Genomic DNA, 14,523 nt, shown 5'->3' with positions numbered 1-14,523 from the left:
AGCAACCGTCTTCGCGCGTCGACGATACACAAATGACAGCTGTTTTCCCGCGCATTTACTTTTATTCAAACAGCTTCTCGAAAGTGTTTATCTTGACTTGCATAGGCATTCCATGAGTTTAAAATTTTAACCCGGATTTTAAAGCAGGGCAAAAGTTAATAGGATTTTAAAGTGCAAATACAGATATCTAATTGTGGGTTAACGTTGTGAAGGGACACACCATCATCTTACTAATATCATAAACGTGAAAGTTTAGATGGATGGATGGATGTTTGTTAGATATCTCCAGAATTGCTTAACTGATCCCCATGTAAGTCATAAATGTATGACATAATCTGGAAAAAACACATTCTTTTGATTTTTTCTTATTCTGTGCGGAATAGTCACAGGCAAAAGTTAGTTGTCGTATATAAATGGATGTAACGAGTGTAGACAATTTCTATGTCATTTTCTCCTCTTTAAGGAAAACTTCCTTAATCTGAGGAGATGAAAGAAATTACCAAAAAAAGACCATTCTGGTGTGGAATGGAATCCATTCTTAAAGTTCTGGAACACTGGATACATATTTGAATAGGGGACAAAATTCAATGTACGCATTTTTCCACAATATGGTCACCGTGTTGGGCGAGCTTGTTCAAGCTAGTTGTGTACTGTAGCAAGAACTGGAATGCCCTTACGCGCTTGTTTTGCTCGAGTACGATCACTTCCAACATCAATAAACGCGTAAATAATAGAATTTAATCGTTTGTTATTGTTCATGAACTGTTTTTCAGATTGTTATAGATAAAGTATGAAAACAAAGTCGTAACAACCTAAAGTTTAAAGTGTATCCCTTTTAAATAAACAATTTTATCTTATTACTAGCTGTTCCCGTGCGGTTTTATCCGCATGCAACTGTAAAAACTTTATTTTATTGTTTACATTTGCCAATGTCAAACTGACATGACATGACACACCTTAGTAATCTTGTTTCCTTGATGTTGGCAGCAACTTATAGTCTCTTTCCCAAATTAGGGTTTTTATCCAAAATATTTACCCTCTAAGTTTAATGGCGTGAAAATATATAGCCTAAAGCGTGACGTAAGTGTAGGGCTTTTTATTAAAGAATAGAATTATTCAAAAATGTGTTGTAATTGCTGACATCTTAGGCAACAAAGAAATGTGTTTACGCTTTATTATAATAGTATAGATAGAGTATAGATATATATGTTAAAACAACCTTTCGCTTCAGACTCCGTGCCTTGTTTCTTTGTGTATCAAATATCAAATCAAAATTCAAATGTACAAATGACAACAAAGGCCTTTGACATTGGATAACAATTACCGTTACCATGGCAACCTCGATGTTGTCAGCTGGATTTTTTCTTTTGATATTACAAACAGACACTACAATTTTATTATATGTATAGAACATAAGTAAAATTGTTTTTACCTTCATAAATGCCATTAACTCCCTCTACCAGTTTTCCCTTCACCTGTCTGCGCACCACGGCCGCGTCCAGCGCGCTCATCGCCTCCACCTCCTCCTCCGACGAACTCTCCTCTATAAAAACATTATACGAGATATTATACAATAAACCGATAAATCGATAAATCATAATTTTTTATTTATATAAAAAGTTCTAAGAAAGTTAACTATAAAAACGATTGCTGAACAAACATCTCATTAATTCATGTATTTTCAATAAACTATTCATAATATTCAAGGAGTTTTTGCATATTTTAGGTAAGCAGTTATAAAAAAGAATTTAATAGGGAAAAGAGAAAAGTCAGATTGAGTTGTCGGATTTTTTAGTTGCTATTTCACAATAACGTGTTTCTATAATAATTTGAAAACTAGCTTTTGCCCGCGACCCCGTCCGCGCGGAATTAAAAAAAACAAATGCTAGTAGCTTATGTGTTCTTCCAGACTATCCTCTACATCTATGTCAAATTTCACCGAAATCCATTCAGTCGTTTAGGCTACAAGCTCTAACAAACATCCATCTATCCATCTAAACTTTCGCATTTATAATATTAGTATGATTAATAAAATTTTTAAACAGGGACATATGGTTTGTCATATAAACACATTATACATTATTTTTATTGAACATGATTTTTTCTTTTGACCTATAACAATGTATTAGCGTCAATACCGATCTTGCGGTCGAGGGTTCGAATCCCGCCTTTCGCCTATTATCGTGAACTATAAGCCCCATAGCTTAGTACGATTGGTTGAAGGAAACATTAGTAAATTTACCAAAAACTACTAATTTTTTTATTAAAAATGTTTAAACATCATATTATTGTCGTCGCATAGTACTTACCAGGGTCCGGAGGGGGCGGCAACCACTGCGGTCGTCGCAACTTAACGTGGTAGTAGTAAGTGCGGCCGCGCACATCCCTCGCGCTGCGCCACAAAGAAGGCAATACTACCTCCTTCTCACCTCCTTGTGCTTGTGCACCCGCCATCTGTCACAACACTACGTATAAACATTTCCCTTGTCATAAACTACGGAACCTACCCAAGTCAGTAACAACTAGGTTATAATCAATGCTGGATTACTGCGGGTTAAAACTACTTTATTGTAAGAACGATAAATGCATATCATCATCATCATCATCATCATCATCATCATCATCATCATCATCATCATCATCATCATCATCATCACCATCATCATCATTATCATCATCATTATCATCATCAGCCTTTGTCTGCCCACTGCTGGGCCTACGTCCGCCTACGCCTAAGGCCTACGCCTTCCCCAATGCCTTCCATAGAATGCAGTCCTCCGAATTTATGGAATCCTAAAAGGTTCACGATCTTTAACTCTAAGCATTAATACTAAGGTAACCCTCGACCAAGGATAATAATTAAGATTGAGCTTGTTAAAAATAACAAAGTTTAAATATGAAATGTTTAAGGTGCATTATGTTGATATTTCTAAGTGTTTGTTTCGCTAAATTTGTACTCATTATATTGCATGCCTGAAGGGGTACTTATTGTTTTTTCTTTGTATAGATGTTTGATAAATTAATTTAAAAAAAATAGTGGGATTTGAACTCAAGATCTGCTGATAAAAGTCATAAATTAACTCCTGCACCACCGACGCTCCTTGTCGAATGTATCGATTATTATACAAAAAATATTTTTCTAAGTAGAATATAAAGCCAGACACAACAAAGTCTTAAAATTTACAAATATCAGCATATAATTAACTGTCTGTATTATCACAGTAAACATAGACAGTTTAGTTAAACACGTGTTTTGATCTTTTAACTGTTATCCCTGATTCATATACGATTTATCTTTTAGTTTATTGTTCAAGATCGTATATAGGAAACTTTCAAATAATAATGTGTGTTAATTTATGTTTTAAGATAGAAAATGTTTAAATCACTAAGTTTATAGTAAGGCTCTTAATTTAACAAAACAACAAACAATTTAGTCTATTACCTGGTTAGCATTTTGCACTGCTTGGTTGGATTGAGAATTTCTTAGCGCTTGCATCTGCAGCGTGGGCAACTGCGACTGCATGTTGGGCAACGTGGGCTGAGCCATGCCCGGCTGCGTGGGCATCGTGGGCATCGTGGGCATCGACTGCGTGGGCACTTGGCCGGGCCGCGTGGGGAACGACTGCGGTATTTGTTGCCCAAACATGAACCCTCCCATACCGAAGCCCATCATACTGTAAATTATTGAAAATATTAATTATTTACATTAATGAAAAGTATCATTAAGTATTCAATTATACCAAAACAAGGATTTATTTTTTCAAAACATAACATGCGATTTATTTTGTTAGTTTAAAAGTAAAAAATTTGGAAGTGATTTGTTTAAAAACATCAGTCGAATACATAATTAAAATAATGTTTCCTTACTTATGCTGTGGCATACAGAACTGTGCTCCGGGGAAAGAAGGTACAAAAGCTGGCTGCGAGTGGAAGTCACTCCCAGGGGCCAACCACTCTGCCTGCGTCTCCTGCGGCACCTGGGGCACTTGGGACACCTGGGGCACCATGCCCCCCACCAGCCCCGGCATTATCTGACCCAGCATGCCGGGCTGGAACATCTATACACAAAATAACTTCATACTAAGCTTTTGTTACTATATCTTCATAACCAGCCAACTATTTATCCCCACTGAGGTGCTCGGAGTCTGCCCTAAGTTAAGGTGACTAGACCATAGTCACCCATGCTGGCCCAGTGCGGGTTGACTTCACACATATTTTTGAATTTCTTTACCTATATGTGCAGGTTGCATCACGATGTTTTCCTTTACCGTAAGAACGTCAGGTAAATTATATGTGTACATATGAAATTTGAAAAATCATAAACTACATTGGTACATGACAAGATTACAATCTTATCTACTAATATTTATAATAGCAAAAGACAAAAGACAAATGGAGCAAGGTGGTAACCAAATGATATCCGAGGGATGGAAAAAGGAGTCGGGGACGGCAGCTAATAAGATGGGAGGACGACTTGAGGATGACTGCCGATCCACATTGGAGAAGAGTTGCGAGATAGAAAACAGTAGAAGAGTTTGGAGGAGGTCTATGCCAAGAGGCACTCTGGACATACTATAAGTCACTATATTTAATTTCATTTCAGAATAAAAGGCTTTATTATTATTATTATTAATTAGTTGTTATGTATGTTGTTACCTGTTGGAATGCGTCATGCTGCGTCCAGTATGGCCAGGCGGGCTGTGCTGATGGGGGTGCGGGTGCGGGGGGAGCGCGGCGCGCCTCCTCCGCCGCCGCCGCCGCCTCCGCGAACGCGCGCCGCCGCTCCTCCTTGCTCAGCGGGGGCACCGCCGCCAGCACGCGCTCGCTCAAACTGCAACAACACAATACAACACTAAGGGCCTGTCCCACAACTGGCTGATAGAGGGTAGCTCAAAAATGATGTCACTGTCACATAAGGAAACAAAATCCGATATTTCCATCACATATTTTACACGTTAGATAACAGATAATTTACAATTTAGTGGGACAGGCCCTTTAAACCTTGAAAATGACTAAATAAACGCATTCTACAATTTTGTCTTTTACGTACAGCAGAGGAAACTGGCGGTGTTCCCACTTAAAACCTATAAACGTTTCCACATATCGAAACGAGACGCAGAACGAAAATCAATACAACTTAGCTTATAAATGTGTCTGTATGAAAAAAGTTGGTAATAAATCACGGAGTTATTATTAACTCTTCGTTTGCACTGGTATCTAACTAGTTTTTTGTAGGAAGAGGCGGTCATACCCCGCCAATTCAAGGCAATTTTTCATGAAGTGAAACACCGCGAATTGCCTCGATAGTACATAAATATTACAAAACATACCGTATACTTCGCCTGGCTTCTGGGCTACTCCTTCGTTTCCTCCTATCTCTATCTTCCCTGTCCCGCTCCCTGTCTCGCTCTCGTTCCCGCTCTCTGTACCTGTCGCGGTCGCGGTCCCGCTCTCTCTCGCGCTCCCGCTCCCTCTCTCTTTCCCTCTCGCGCTCTCTCTCCCTCTCCCTTTCCCGCTCCCTCTCGCGGTGCTCCCTATCGTCCCGTCTCTCTCGCTCGTCTCTGCGCTCTCGTTCTCTCTCTCGCTCCCTCTCCCGCGAGCCGCTTGAATCCGCCGCGCGTCTCTCCACGTTTGCTTGACGTTCGTGCTCCTTCATTTGCTGTATTCTTTCCTTTTTCGGAATTTTGAACACCTCCTAGAAAAATAAATTTAAAACATATGAATTTTTAATTAATTAATAGCTGTTCCCGTGAAGCTTCATAAGCATGGAATTATAAAAACATTATTTTATTCTTTATATTTGTCAAATTGTCAATTGCAAACGTCAAAATTGAAATGTACAAATGACAATGATGATAATTATGCTCCCTTGATGTTGGCAGCTTGTTGTTTATGGTCCCTTTCCCACATAGAGGTTTTTTCCAATTTATAGATCCCTAAGTTTATTGCGTTAAAATATATAGCCTAAAACGTGTCGTAAGTGTAGGGCTTTTTATTAAAGAAAGAATTATACAAAATTATGCTGCATTTGATTGTAGTGTGTGTTTACGCTTTATTATATTAAGTATAGATAAATCGTAATAAAAAAATATTGTAACCTTACCTTCAAACTGGACCATCTTTCCAACAACTGGCTAGACAGATCTCTAACTTTTTCTAGCATCGCTGCATTCTCTTTGTTCTTTTCAGCGATTGTTGCTGCGTCTTGAGCTGTTATATTGTTCAATTCTACTGGAAGACCTGAAAATGTTACATGGTTGTATAGCAGAGTGGCAAAACAAAGTAGATTAACTAATTATTTTCGACCGCGAAACAACCTCAGTAACACTGGCTCCCCCGCAGGGTCTGAAACTGATCTCGACTATTACTCACTACTGAAAAACAGACGTGAATAATATCCGTAAAATAATTAGTTATAAAAATGATTCACGGAAGTTTAAATAATTTAAATTCGATATTTACCAGTAGCTTCATCAATAAAAACAGGATCAGGCGCAGGTCCGCCGGCGCTGCGCCATCGCTCCACGATCGTAAAGAAGCGACTCTCTTGTACCATTGTCTTGTTTGTAATCGGCAACCGGTCCACAGTTAGAAGCATTTCCAATCTAAAACATAAAAATATATCTTAAACTAGCTTTCGCCCGCGACTACGTCCGCGTAGAATTAGAAAAAACAAAAATGAGTGCACAGGCTATGCGTGAATGAAAACACATAGGCTATGTGTTCTTCCAGACTATCGTTTTACAGATTTTTCAAATTTCATCGAAATTCGTTTAGCCGTTTAGGCTACAAAATCAAACAAACATCTAGCCATCCATCTAAACTTTCGCATTTATAACATTAGTTAAAATAAAACATTAATTAAAACAAAATAATGTGACAATCACAAAAAACTGTTAACTAACATTGAAAAAATCTGTGATTTTTTGATTTCTGGAAGATTTGACATATTCAAAAACAATAATTCTCTGCCAGTTTCCTTTGGTCTTCTGCCCCCTCCCTATACCCCATCGTCATCCATATTCCATTATGAGACAAAAAACTAAAGAGGAAACCCTCGTCTGCTGTTACCTGAACTCCGTAGAAGCATCAGAACACCATGGTGCCAGTAGACGTAGACCTCTATAATCAAGGAACAGTCTTCTACACGGCAGATCAGCGTCCCTCAGCAGGCGGAGTAATGCGGTCTGCGCGCGGCGCGTCTTCGCACGAACCACCGTACGGGAGAGACGCAGCGTGTGGCTCTGGTTCTTCACACCGCTGTGACCTAGGGCTTCTAGGTCCTCCTCAATCTAGACAGTAAATTAACCTCAATCATTATAGATTCAACAAAAGGATTAGTAGATTTGTGGCATTTTTAGTATGAATAAGTCAAAGTAGTATGAAATGTATTTTTTTTTAATTTGAATAAAGCCACTGTAATAAGACTATAGAAATGTATTAAAAAAAATTCTAAGTTTCAAGCTTAGTTAGATTACATACTTTTATTAGTTCAATAAAATAATTTAATATCATTGTTAAAAAACAGATTTTCGTACTAAATAAAAATTAGAATGGATGGATGGATGTTTATTACTACATATCTCTAAAACAGCTTGACAGATAACGATGAAATTTGTCTTAAATGTAGAATAACATCCAGAACTCAGGCTACTTATGAAGATATTACTCCGCACAAACAAACTGTAGGCAAAAGCTCTTTTACTAATAATCTAAAATTCTTACATCAGCATCTTGGACAAGGTCCGGGGCTTTAGGTTTGTACTTTCTGTTTCTCTTAGGTTTGCGCACGCGTGGCTGGGGCTGCTCTGATGGGTCGACTGCACCAGGCTCCTCGGACTCTGCAGTACCAGACTTGGATGTGGATACATCTTCTTCCTCCTAAAGAAACAATAATATGTACAAATTATATCATACTAATATTACAAAGAGGAAAGTATTTTTTTATTGTATTGAAATAACTCAGAAACTACTAGGCCGATTTCAAATTTCTTACACCATTAATAATCTATGTTATCAGTAACATAGGCTGAGTTTTTTATTATTTTTTAATTTCACACAGGCGAAGTTGAGAGCAAAAGTAGTTAGTTGAATTGTAATAGTTACTTTGTCGAACTCATATTAAGACTGTCTTTGGTTTAGTTAATGCAATACAAGTTCTCTTCAATACAGATTAAAATTAGTAGAAAAAAATCAGCAAGAAGTTTTCAAGTTTTTCTACAATATTCAAATTGTAGCACAGTTTATTTGTGATATAAATAAGTTATTTGGCACATAGGGAATAAGAGTACTCTTGTACCGTACGTGCCAACTAAAAGCAGTCAAGGAGTATATAGTTTGATCATTACCTCTTCATCATCATCATCATCAGAGTCAGGTTCTGCACCGATCCAGCCGCGGCAGTTCTCCGCGCCGCAGTAGCAGCGCTGCGCCACCTTGCTGCATGCAACAAATACATCTGTTACCTCCCCCTCCTTTCATAACACCTCACACCACTCGCTGGAATTGTCAATCACTAACATATATTTGGGACCTATTTCAAACTATACACCAAAAAATAGCAAAATTTGTACTAAAATTTGCTTATACTCAGTTTATTCCTGAGTTTAACTTTATACTGCGTTTATTTGTTTTATCTATACCAATATTATAAAGAAGATTTGTATTTTTGTATGTATTGAAATAACTCAAAAACTACTGGGCCAATTTCAAAAATTCTTTCACCATTAAAAAGCTATATTTTCCATTAGTAACATTATTTTATTATTATAATTTCATTCAGACGATGTCACGAACAACATAGTTTTACTAATATTATAAATGTGAAAGTTTAGATGGGCAGTTGGATGTTTGTTAGAAGGTATCTCTAGAACTGCTCAATAGATCTCAATAGAAAGGTAGGAAAAGACATGGAACATTCTGGAAGAACTCAGAATAGTTTTCTATCTTCTCAATTTCTCTCTCTCTCTTCTTAATTTAGCACGGATGATTCACAGGCGACAGTTAGTTAGGTATAATAAACTAAATTACTGTATATTCACATTACTTACCCAAAACGCTGAAACTGATAGTCGAAAGTAATCTCTTCTCCTGCGGGAATCTCTCTTTTACTGAAAAACCCTATTCTCAGCTCTCCATTGACCGTCCACTTCTGTGTCTCCGCGTTCGGTTCACAAGAATGGTTGATAAATCTTGATATGTTTCCTTTCATTGTCGCATCAATAACTGTGTCACCTTTAAGTGACATGAAATAGTGATGTAGGTTGTTCTCATCAGAATATGACTGCGCCCTCTTGTAAAATTGTTCATAATCCAACACTTCACCTACATATTCCATTAGAAATTCACCCCTGTAATAAATGATGGAAAATTTATGATTTACATATTAAAAAAAGGTGTATTTAAGTTGATGCATGAGGATACAAAACTACCCATAAACAACAATAATGTTTTCTTTAATGTGAAGTAGTAAAATTTGTGTTAGAATCGCGCCAAATAGATTTTCGTAATCTTAGGCATCGTAAGTTATGCAGGTAATTTTACCTATATGAAAATAAATTATACAACACATGATAAAAATTTAAGTACATATTAAAAACATAATGCTTATAACATAAAACTTAATTTCTGTTACAAAATAGGCTACGGGAAATCATTGCTACATTCGATTTGACCTTATTTTCTTATCTCATTAATATTTCGCTAATGCGAAAAAAAATTATGATCTTATAAACAAAACAATTATAAAAAATTCGCAATTGCTTTCGGTTAATGAGATAAAGAATATTATGTACTGATCTTATTATGGTCTGAATATTTCATTTAGTACACACTCAGTACATTGATTAATGTACAAAAAAAACATTAAATAGCATAAAATGTAAACATAAGTACCATGAGGTATAGACATTATCGGCTAAACATTGGTTTATATTCACATATTGTCAAGATATATGTACTAACTTTTACTTCAGGAAAGATTTATTGAAAAAAAAAAAATTACTTACGATATAATATCAGCAGCAGCCTCCACTCCACATCCTTTCTTATCTGCATAAAAAACCTTTAGAGAGGCATTCTCTCTATTCTGGAATCTTCTATTAGTACAACGGTCACCAACTGGACATCTGGAGTTACTGGAAACAAAGATAATTCTAAAAACCGCTAAAATAAATAAAATAATGTATTATATACACGTAGCATAACTAACCATTCAATCATAAGCAGTCTATTAAGACAGTCTTCACCACAAGCAAGTTCTCCTCGTTCCAACTCTTCTTTGGTCATAAAACAATCACAAATCATCTTCCTTGTGTCTCTGCTGATCATACGATCACACAAATACTCATTCTCATCCAAATGCTGAAATTGATTCATTCTCTCTTCAATTATCTTATCATATGCTTCTTTAGTTAATGCTACAACAGCTTGTTCCACATCCGTTGGTATTTGTTCTTCCGTTAATGGAAGTACACGTTGAGGGAGACCTGGACTAGCTAACGGTGACACTGCAGGTGAATTTGTTCCCATTTCAAGCTCGCTTGATCTTCTCCAACGTGATTTAACCTTGACTGGCATTTCAGAGGGAATGGGAAACTGTGAGGAGTGTGGTATCACATTTGATATTGTTTCTCCTATTTTCTCTTGACTATCTGAGCCTAATTCTTCTAATTTTAATTTTGTTTGAGTAATTAATGCTTTCTTTAGTGGTTTAACTAAACCATATCCTTTAGTCTTTTGTTTCAAATTGCTGATTGTTTTTATACGGTTTGACCGTCTTACACCTGTTGGTGATGATTCCGCGGAATCATTGGAATTGTTTTGCGTCTGTTCCGTTACTCTTGATGAGTTGCTCTCATCGGATAATATAGAACTCGGTGTCAAGCTTGGATCAGGTCTTGTTAAATCATAAGAATTTTCTTTTGAAAATATATCTGGGGTATTACAATGAGAGGTTTGTATATATTCAAGTTCTGAACAATCCATAGGTGAATGTGCAGTGGACCTAGATTCAGCAGTTAAGTTGAGATTTTCAAAGTGTTTCTGGAAATCGGAATCATAATTTTTACACTCTTCATCTTCATTTGTCTGTTTTGTTGCCTCATTCTTTGGACTATCTATTTTAATGTCGTAATAAAGCTCTTGATTATCATCTTCTACGATTTGTACTACCGTAATAATTTCCTCATCATCACAGGCATACTCAATTTGTTCTACAGATGGAATGTTTTTTTCCTGTACTTCTTTTTCATTATCTTTATTACTTACAGGTTGGTCATCATTAGCAATTACCGATACATCTGTAGGCAAAGGAATTTGTAGCACATTGTTTTCAATATTATCCATAGAATTATAATTTACTTCAAGAGTCTCATTTACCACATGGGTATCATTTACCTCGGGGATTTCATTTACTATAGGGACCTCATATATCACAGGAACCTCATGTACCACAGGGGTCTCATTTAAAATAGTAACCTCACTTCCCACAGGTGCCTCATTTCCTACAGACACTTCGGAAGACTGTGATGATGCAGGTAGTGGTATATTCATATGATTTTGTTGAGGGTTTGACAAAATGCTGAGAGGACTAGGGCTTGCAGAACTGTTAGTATCAGAATGGATCTCTATTGCAGCATTTGAATCTGACTCCGAGCTACCACAAAGATCCACTATTTTAATATCACTACTATTTGTTTCACTATCGCTACATACATCACTCTTTCTGCTTGAATTTTCATCATTATTGAATAAACAACGATATTTACCAAATTTCTTATGCAAACCTACAGGTGGGCAAATTTTAACAGTAGGATTCCAGTTATGAGATTGAGACAGTTGTGCTAGTGATGTACTTGACTGTTCAACTTTTGCACTGGAGGTCTCAGGAGATTTAGGTTGTGTGTTGGATGTTGTTGCTTCTACTGTTGTGGATGTTTCGCCTACCAAGGCAACCTCCTCAATAGTCGCCTGCTTCCCGCGACGGGCAGACCGCCGAGCAGCGAGTTGCGTTGCGGGTTTCCTTTTCTTTGCCATCGCAAGGCGTTGAAGCTAACAACCTATAAACGTAATACGCTCTCATTAGCATCAAGAAATAATACGGACTGACCTCTTTAATTTACATGGTACATGTTTTGAGTACCACATGGTAAACATATAGGCAAAAAATAAAGCATTACACTTATAAGGTTTTAAGCGTATCATAAAAAACTATGGAATTTAAAACAACACAACAGACCTAAGAACAGAAGAACGTTCACACAGCGTAACCCACCGGTCCAAACCTATCAATAATTAACAATGACAATGTTACATACCATTACTTTTTCACCTTAAACGATGTTTAAGTTTATTATACTCCAAAATATATTATAATTACTTCAAAATGCCTTCACTATTAAATCCAGTTGATATAAAGCCACTTCATTTTTGACCAGTCCATTAATTTTTTTTAGCATCTTTCATTGACCATCTAGAGAAGTCCAACAAAAATATAATGATGAAATCGATGTTAGGTTCGCGCCAATATAAATCGATAATCGCATACATGTTATTTTTTTACCCAAGATATCATTATGCTTTGATCTAGTGTTTGCAGAAGTGTTTCATGAAATGTCCCAATGCTCGCGGTTTAGATTACAAATGGTAATATTGATATAATAATGTTTTGCTCTTGTCATTCGTAATTATCGTAAAATGGGATTTTTGGCTTCCATCAGTAAATGGACCTTATGAAGTTATTTGTGACGATCTGACGATTTCAAAAATTAGGTGTTTTACTTAGCTGAAACTTTCCCTATTTTTAGCGATGTATTAAAAAATAATAAAGTTAAAAAAATTGCAAAAAATTTTAATTAATATTTGTGAGTTTGTGACTAGTTCCAAAACACTGTAGAAACCATTCCTCTATATTAATAAATATAGCTTGACAATATTTCAACCTATTTTCATATTCGCATAAGAAAATATTCTGATTTTTAAAGTTTGATGTTGCGATGCATCAATGTTGCGATTTCGATTTTGTGGAAATGTTATTTACTCTTAGGTAGAAATTCTTTAATTCTCGCTACCTACTCTGTGGATTTCGACTTTTTAAAACATTTTGATTTTGACATTTCTTTACACATCATATTTACGCGTGTAAATGATTTTTCGGCTTTGTACTAATAAAGATTTAAATAAATAAATAAGTATTGTGTAAATTTGTGACTGTAGCAGTACAAGTCACTGAGATGGGAGAAACTACTGAGGTAAGATTATTATAGTGCCGACTCGAAAGTAAAACAAATCGGTAAAGACGTTTGAGACACGTCACAGCTTTACGAAAATTTTCAAATGCTAATAAAATGTTATTTATAACTAAATCAAGAGTTAGATTTATTTAAAATAAATTGTTTTGAAATATTTTACCTGATTTAGATATTTTATCCAAATAAAATAAGTTGCTGCTTTTATTTTGAAATGCTATTATTCTGCAGGTCGTGAAAATTAATAAATGGGATGGTGCAGCTGCTAAAAATGCTGTAGATGATGCAATTCGAGAGGTAAGCCATAAAGTAACATCCTTAATACTACATTTACAGGTATTATTATTTACTGGACTTATTTACAGGTATTAACTGGAGAATTAAAATGTAAGGAAAGCTTTGCACTAATTGACGGACGCCTCTTTCTCTGTGCGCTGGCAGTTGGAGTAGCACTGTATGCTCTGCTATGGGATTATCTATACCCATTCCCGCAATCTAGGTAATACTTAGTTGCATTTCATAGTTCAAAAAAGTTAAAACAAATGTGTTGCAAAAATAATAGTTTTATTTATTTTAAGGCTGGTTCTCATCATCTGTGTGTCTTCATACTTTATTCTCATGGGATTTTTGACTCTGTATACTACATTTAAAGAAAAGGGCATCTTTGTTGTGGCAAAGGAGAAAGTCGGTAACACCACTAGGGTTTGGGAAGCTAGTTCATATGTGAAGAAGTAAGTTCATGATATTTTTAGTAGCATAGACGGTTTACTAAATTTTTCATTAAGATTAATACTGTTTTAATCTCTTAAAATAGTATGAATATGTATTTATAAAAAAATATACCAAAGTGATAAACTAAATGTGAAGAAATAATGTATTTAATTATTTTGTTAGTAATGTATTTGCATAGTGTTCCAAATGATGATGTTTATAAGCATTAATAACTTTATTATTTTGGCAAATTCCAGTTGCAGCTTGTTTGTTACTTTTTAATATAAAAATTCTTTACATTTTTCAGGCATGATGACAAATATAACTTGATCCTTGTGATGCGTGATTCTAACGGAAAGTACCGTGAAGCTTCTAACAACAAATCTTTTGCCAACTATATTGATACAAACGGCACTGTGGTACAAAACTTGGTACTCAATGAGATTACCAAACTCTACAATTCACTCTCCTCTGAAAAGAAGGAGAAGTAAGTGTAAGTGAATATATTAAAGAGAGTTTATTGTAACTTTATTGGAATAAATTGAATCTGAATTATTTTTCGTCT

At 35.8% G+C, this 14,523-nt stretch overlaps 2 protein-coding genes across 2 annotated transcripts; one reads left to right on the top strand and one right to left on the bottom strand.

Moving 5' to 3' along the window:
* Positions 1-439: 439 nt before the first annotated feature.
* On the bottom strand, positions 440-12,481 carry LOC106101273 (histone-lysine N-methyltransferase SETD2-like). Its single transcript, XM_013280438.1, has 16 exons — positions 12,318-12,481; positions 10,211-12,059; positions 10,008-10,136; positions 9,051-9,350; positions 8,349-8,439; positions 7,726-7,881; positions 7,072-7,292; positions 6,463-6,605; positions 6,104-6,240; positions 5,331-5,695; positions 4,657-4,831; positions 3,868-4,058; positions 3,443-3,674; positions 2,310-2,454; positions 1,413-1,543; positions 440-478 (listed from the first exon to the last, which is right to left on the bottom strand). Exons 2-16 carry the CDS (start codon positions 12,034-12,036, stop codon positions 440-442), a joined length of 4,281 nt encoding a protein of 1,426 aa, XP_013135892.1. The 5' UTR covers positions 12,037-12,059; positions 12,318-12,481.
* Positions 12,482-13,096: 615 nt separating this feature from the next.
* On the top strand, positions 13,097-14,514 carry LOC106101321 (signal peptidase complex subunit 2). Its single transcript, XM_013280500.1, has 5 exons — positions 13,097-13,250; positions 13,479-13,544; positions 13,613-13,746; positions 13,826-13,978; positions 14,266-14,514. Exons 1-5 carry the CDS (start codon positions 13,233-13,235, stop codon positions 14,447-14,449), a joined length of 555 nt encoding a protein of 184 aa, XP_013135954.1. The 5' UTR covers positions 13,097-13,232; the 3' UTR covers positions 14,450-14,514.
* The last annotated feature ends 9 nt before the right edge of the window (positions 14,515-14,523 follow it).

Source organism: Papilio polytes, unplaced genomic scaffold (assembly GCF_000836215.1).
Source record: "Papilio polytes unplaced genomic scaffold, Ppol_1.0 DF823991.1, whole genome shotgun sequence".
NCBI classification, from domain to species: domain Eukaryota; kingdom Metazoa; phylum Arthropoda; class Insecta; order Lepidoptera; family Papilionidae; genus Papilio; species Papilio polytes.
This window is presented reverse-complemented; position numbering and strand designations above follow the sequence as displayed.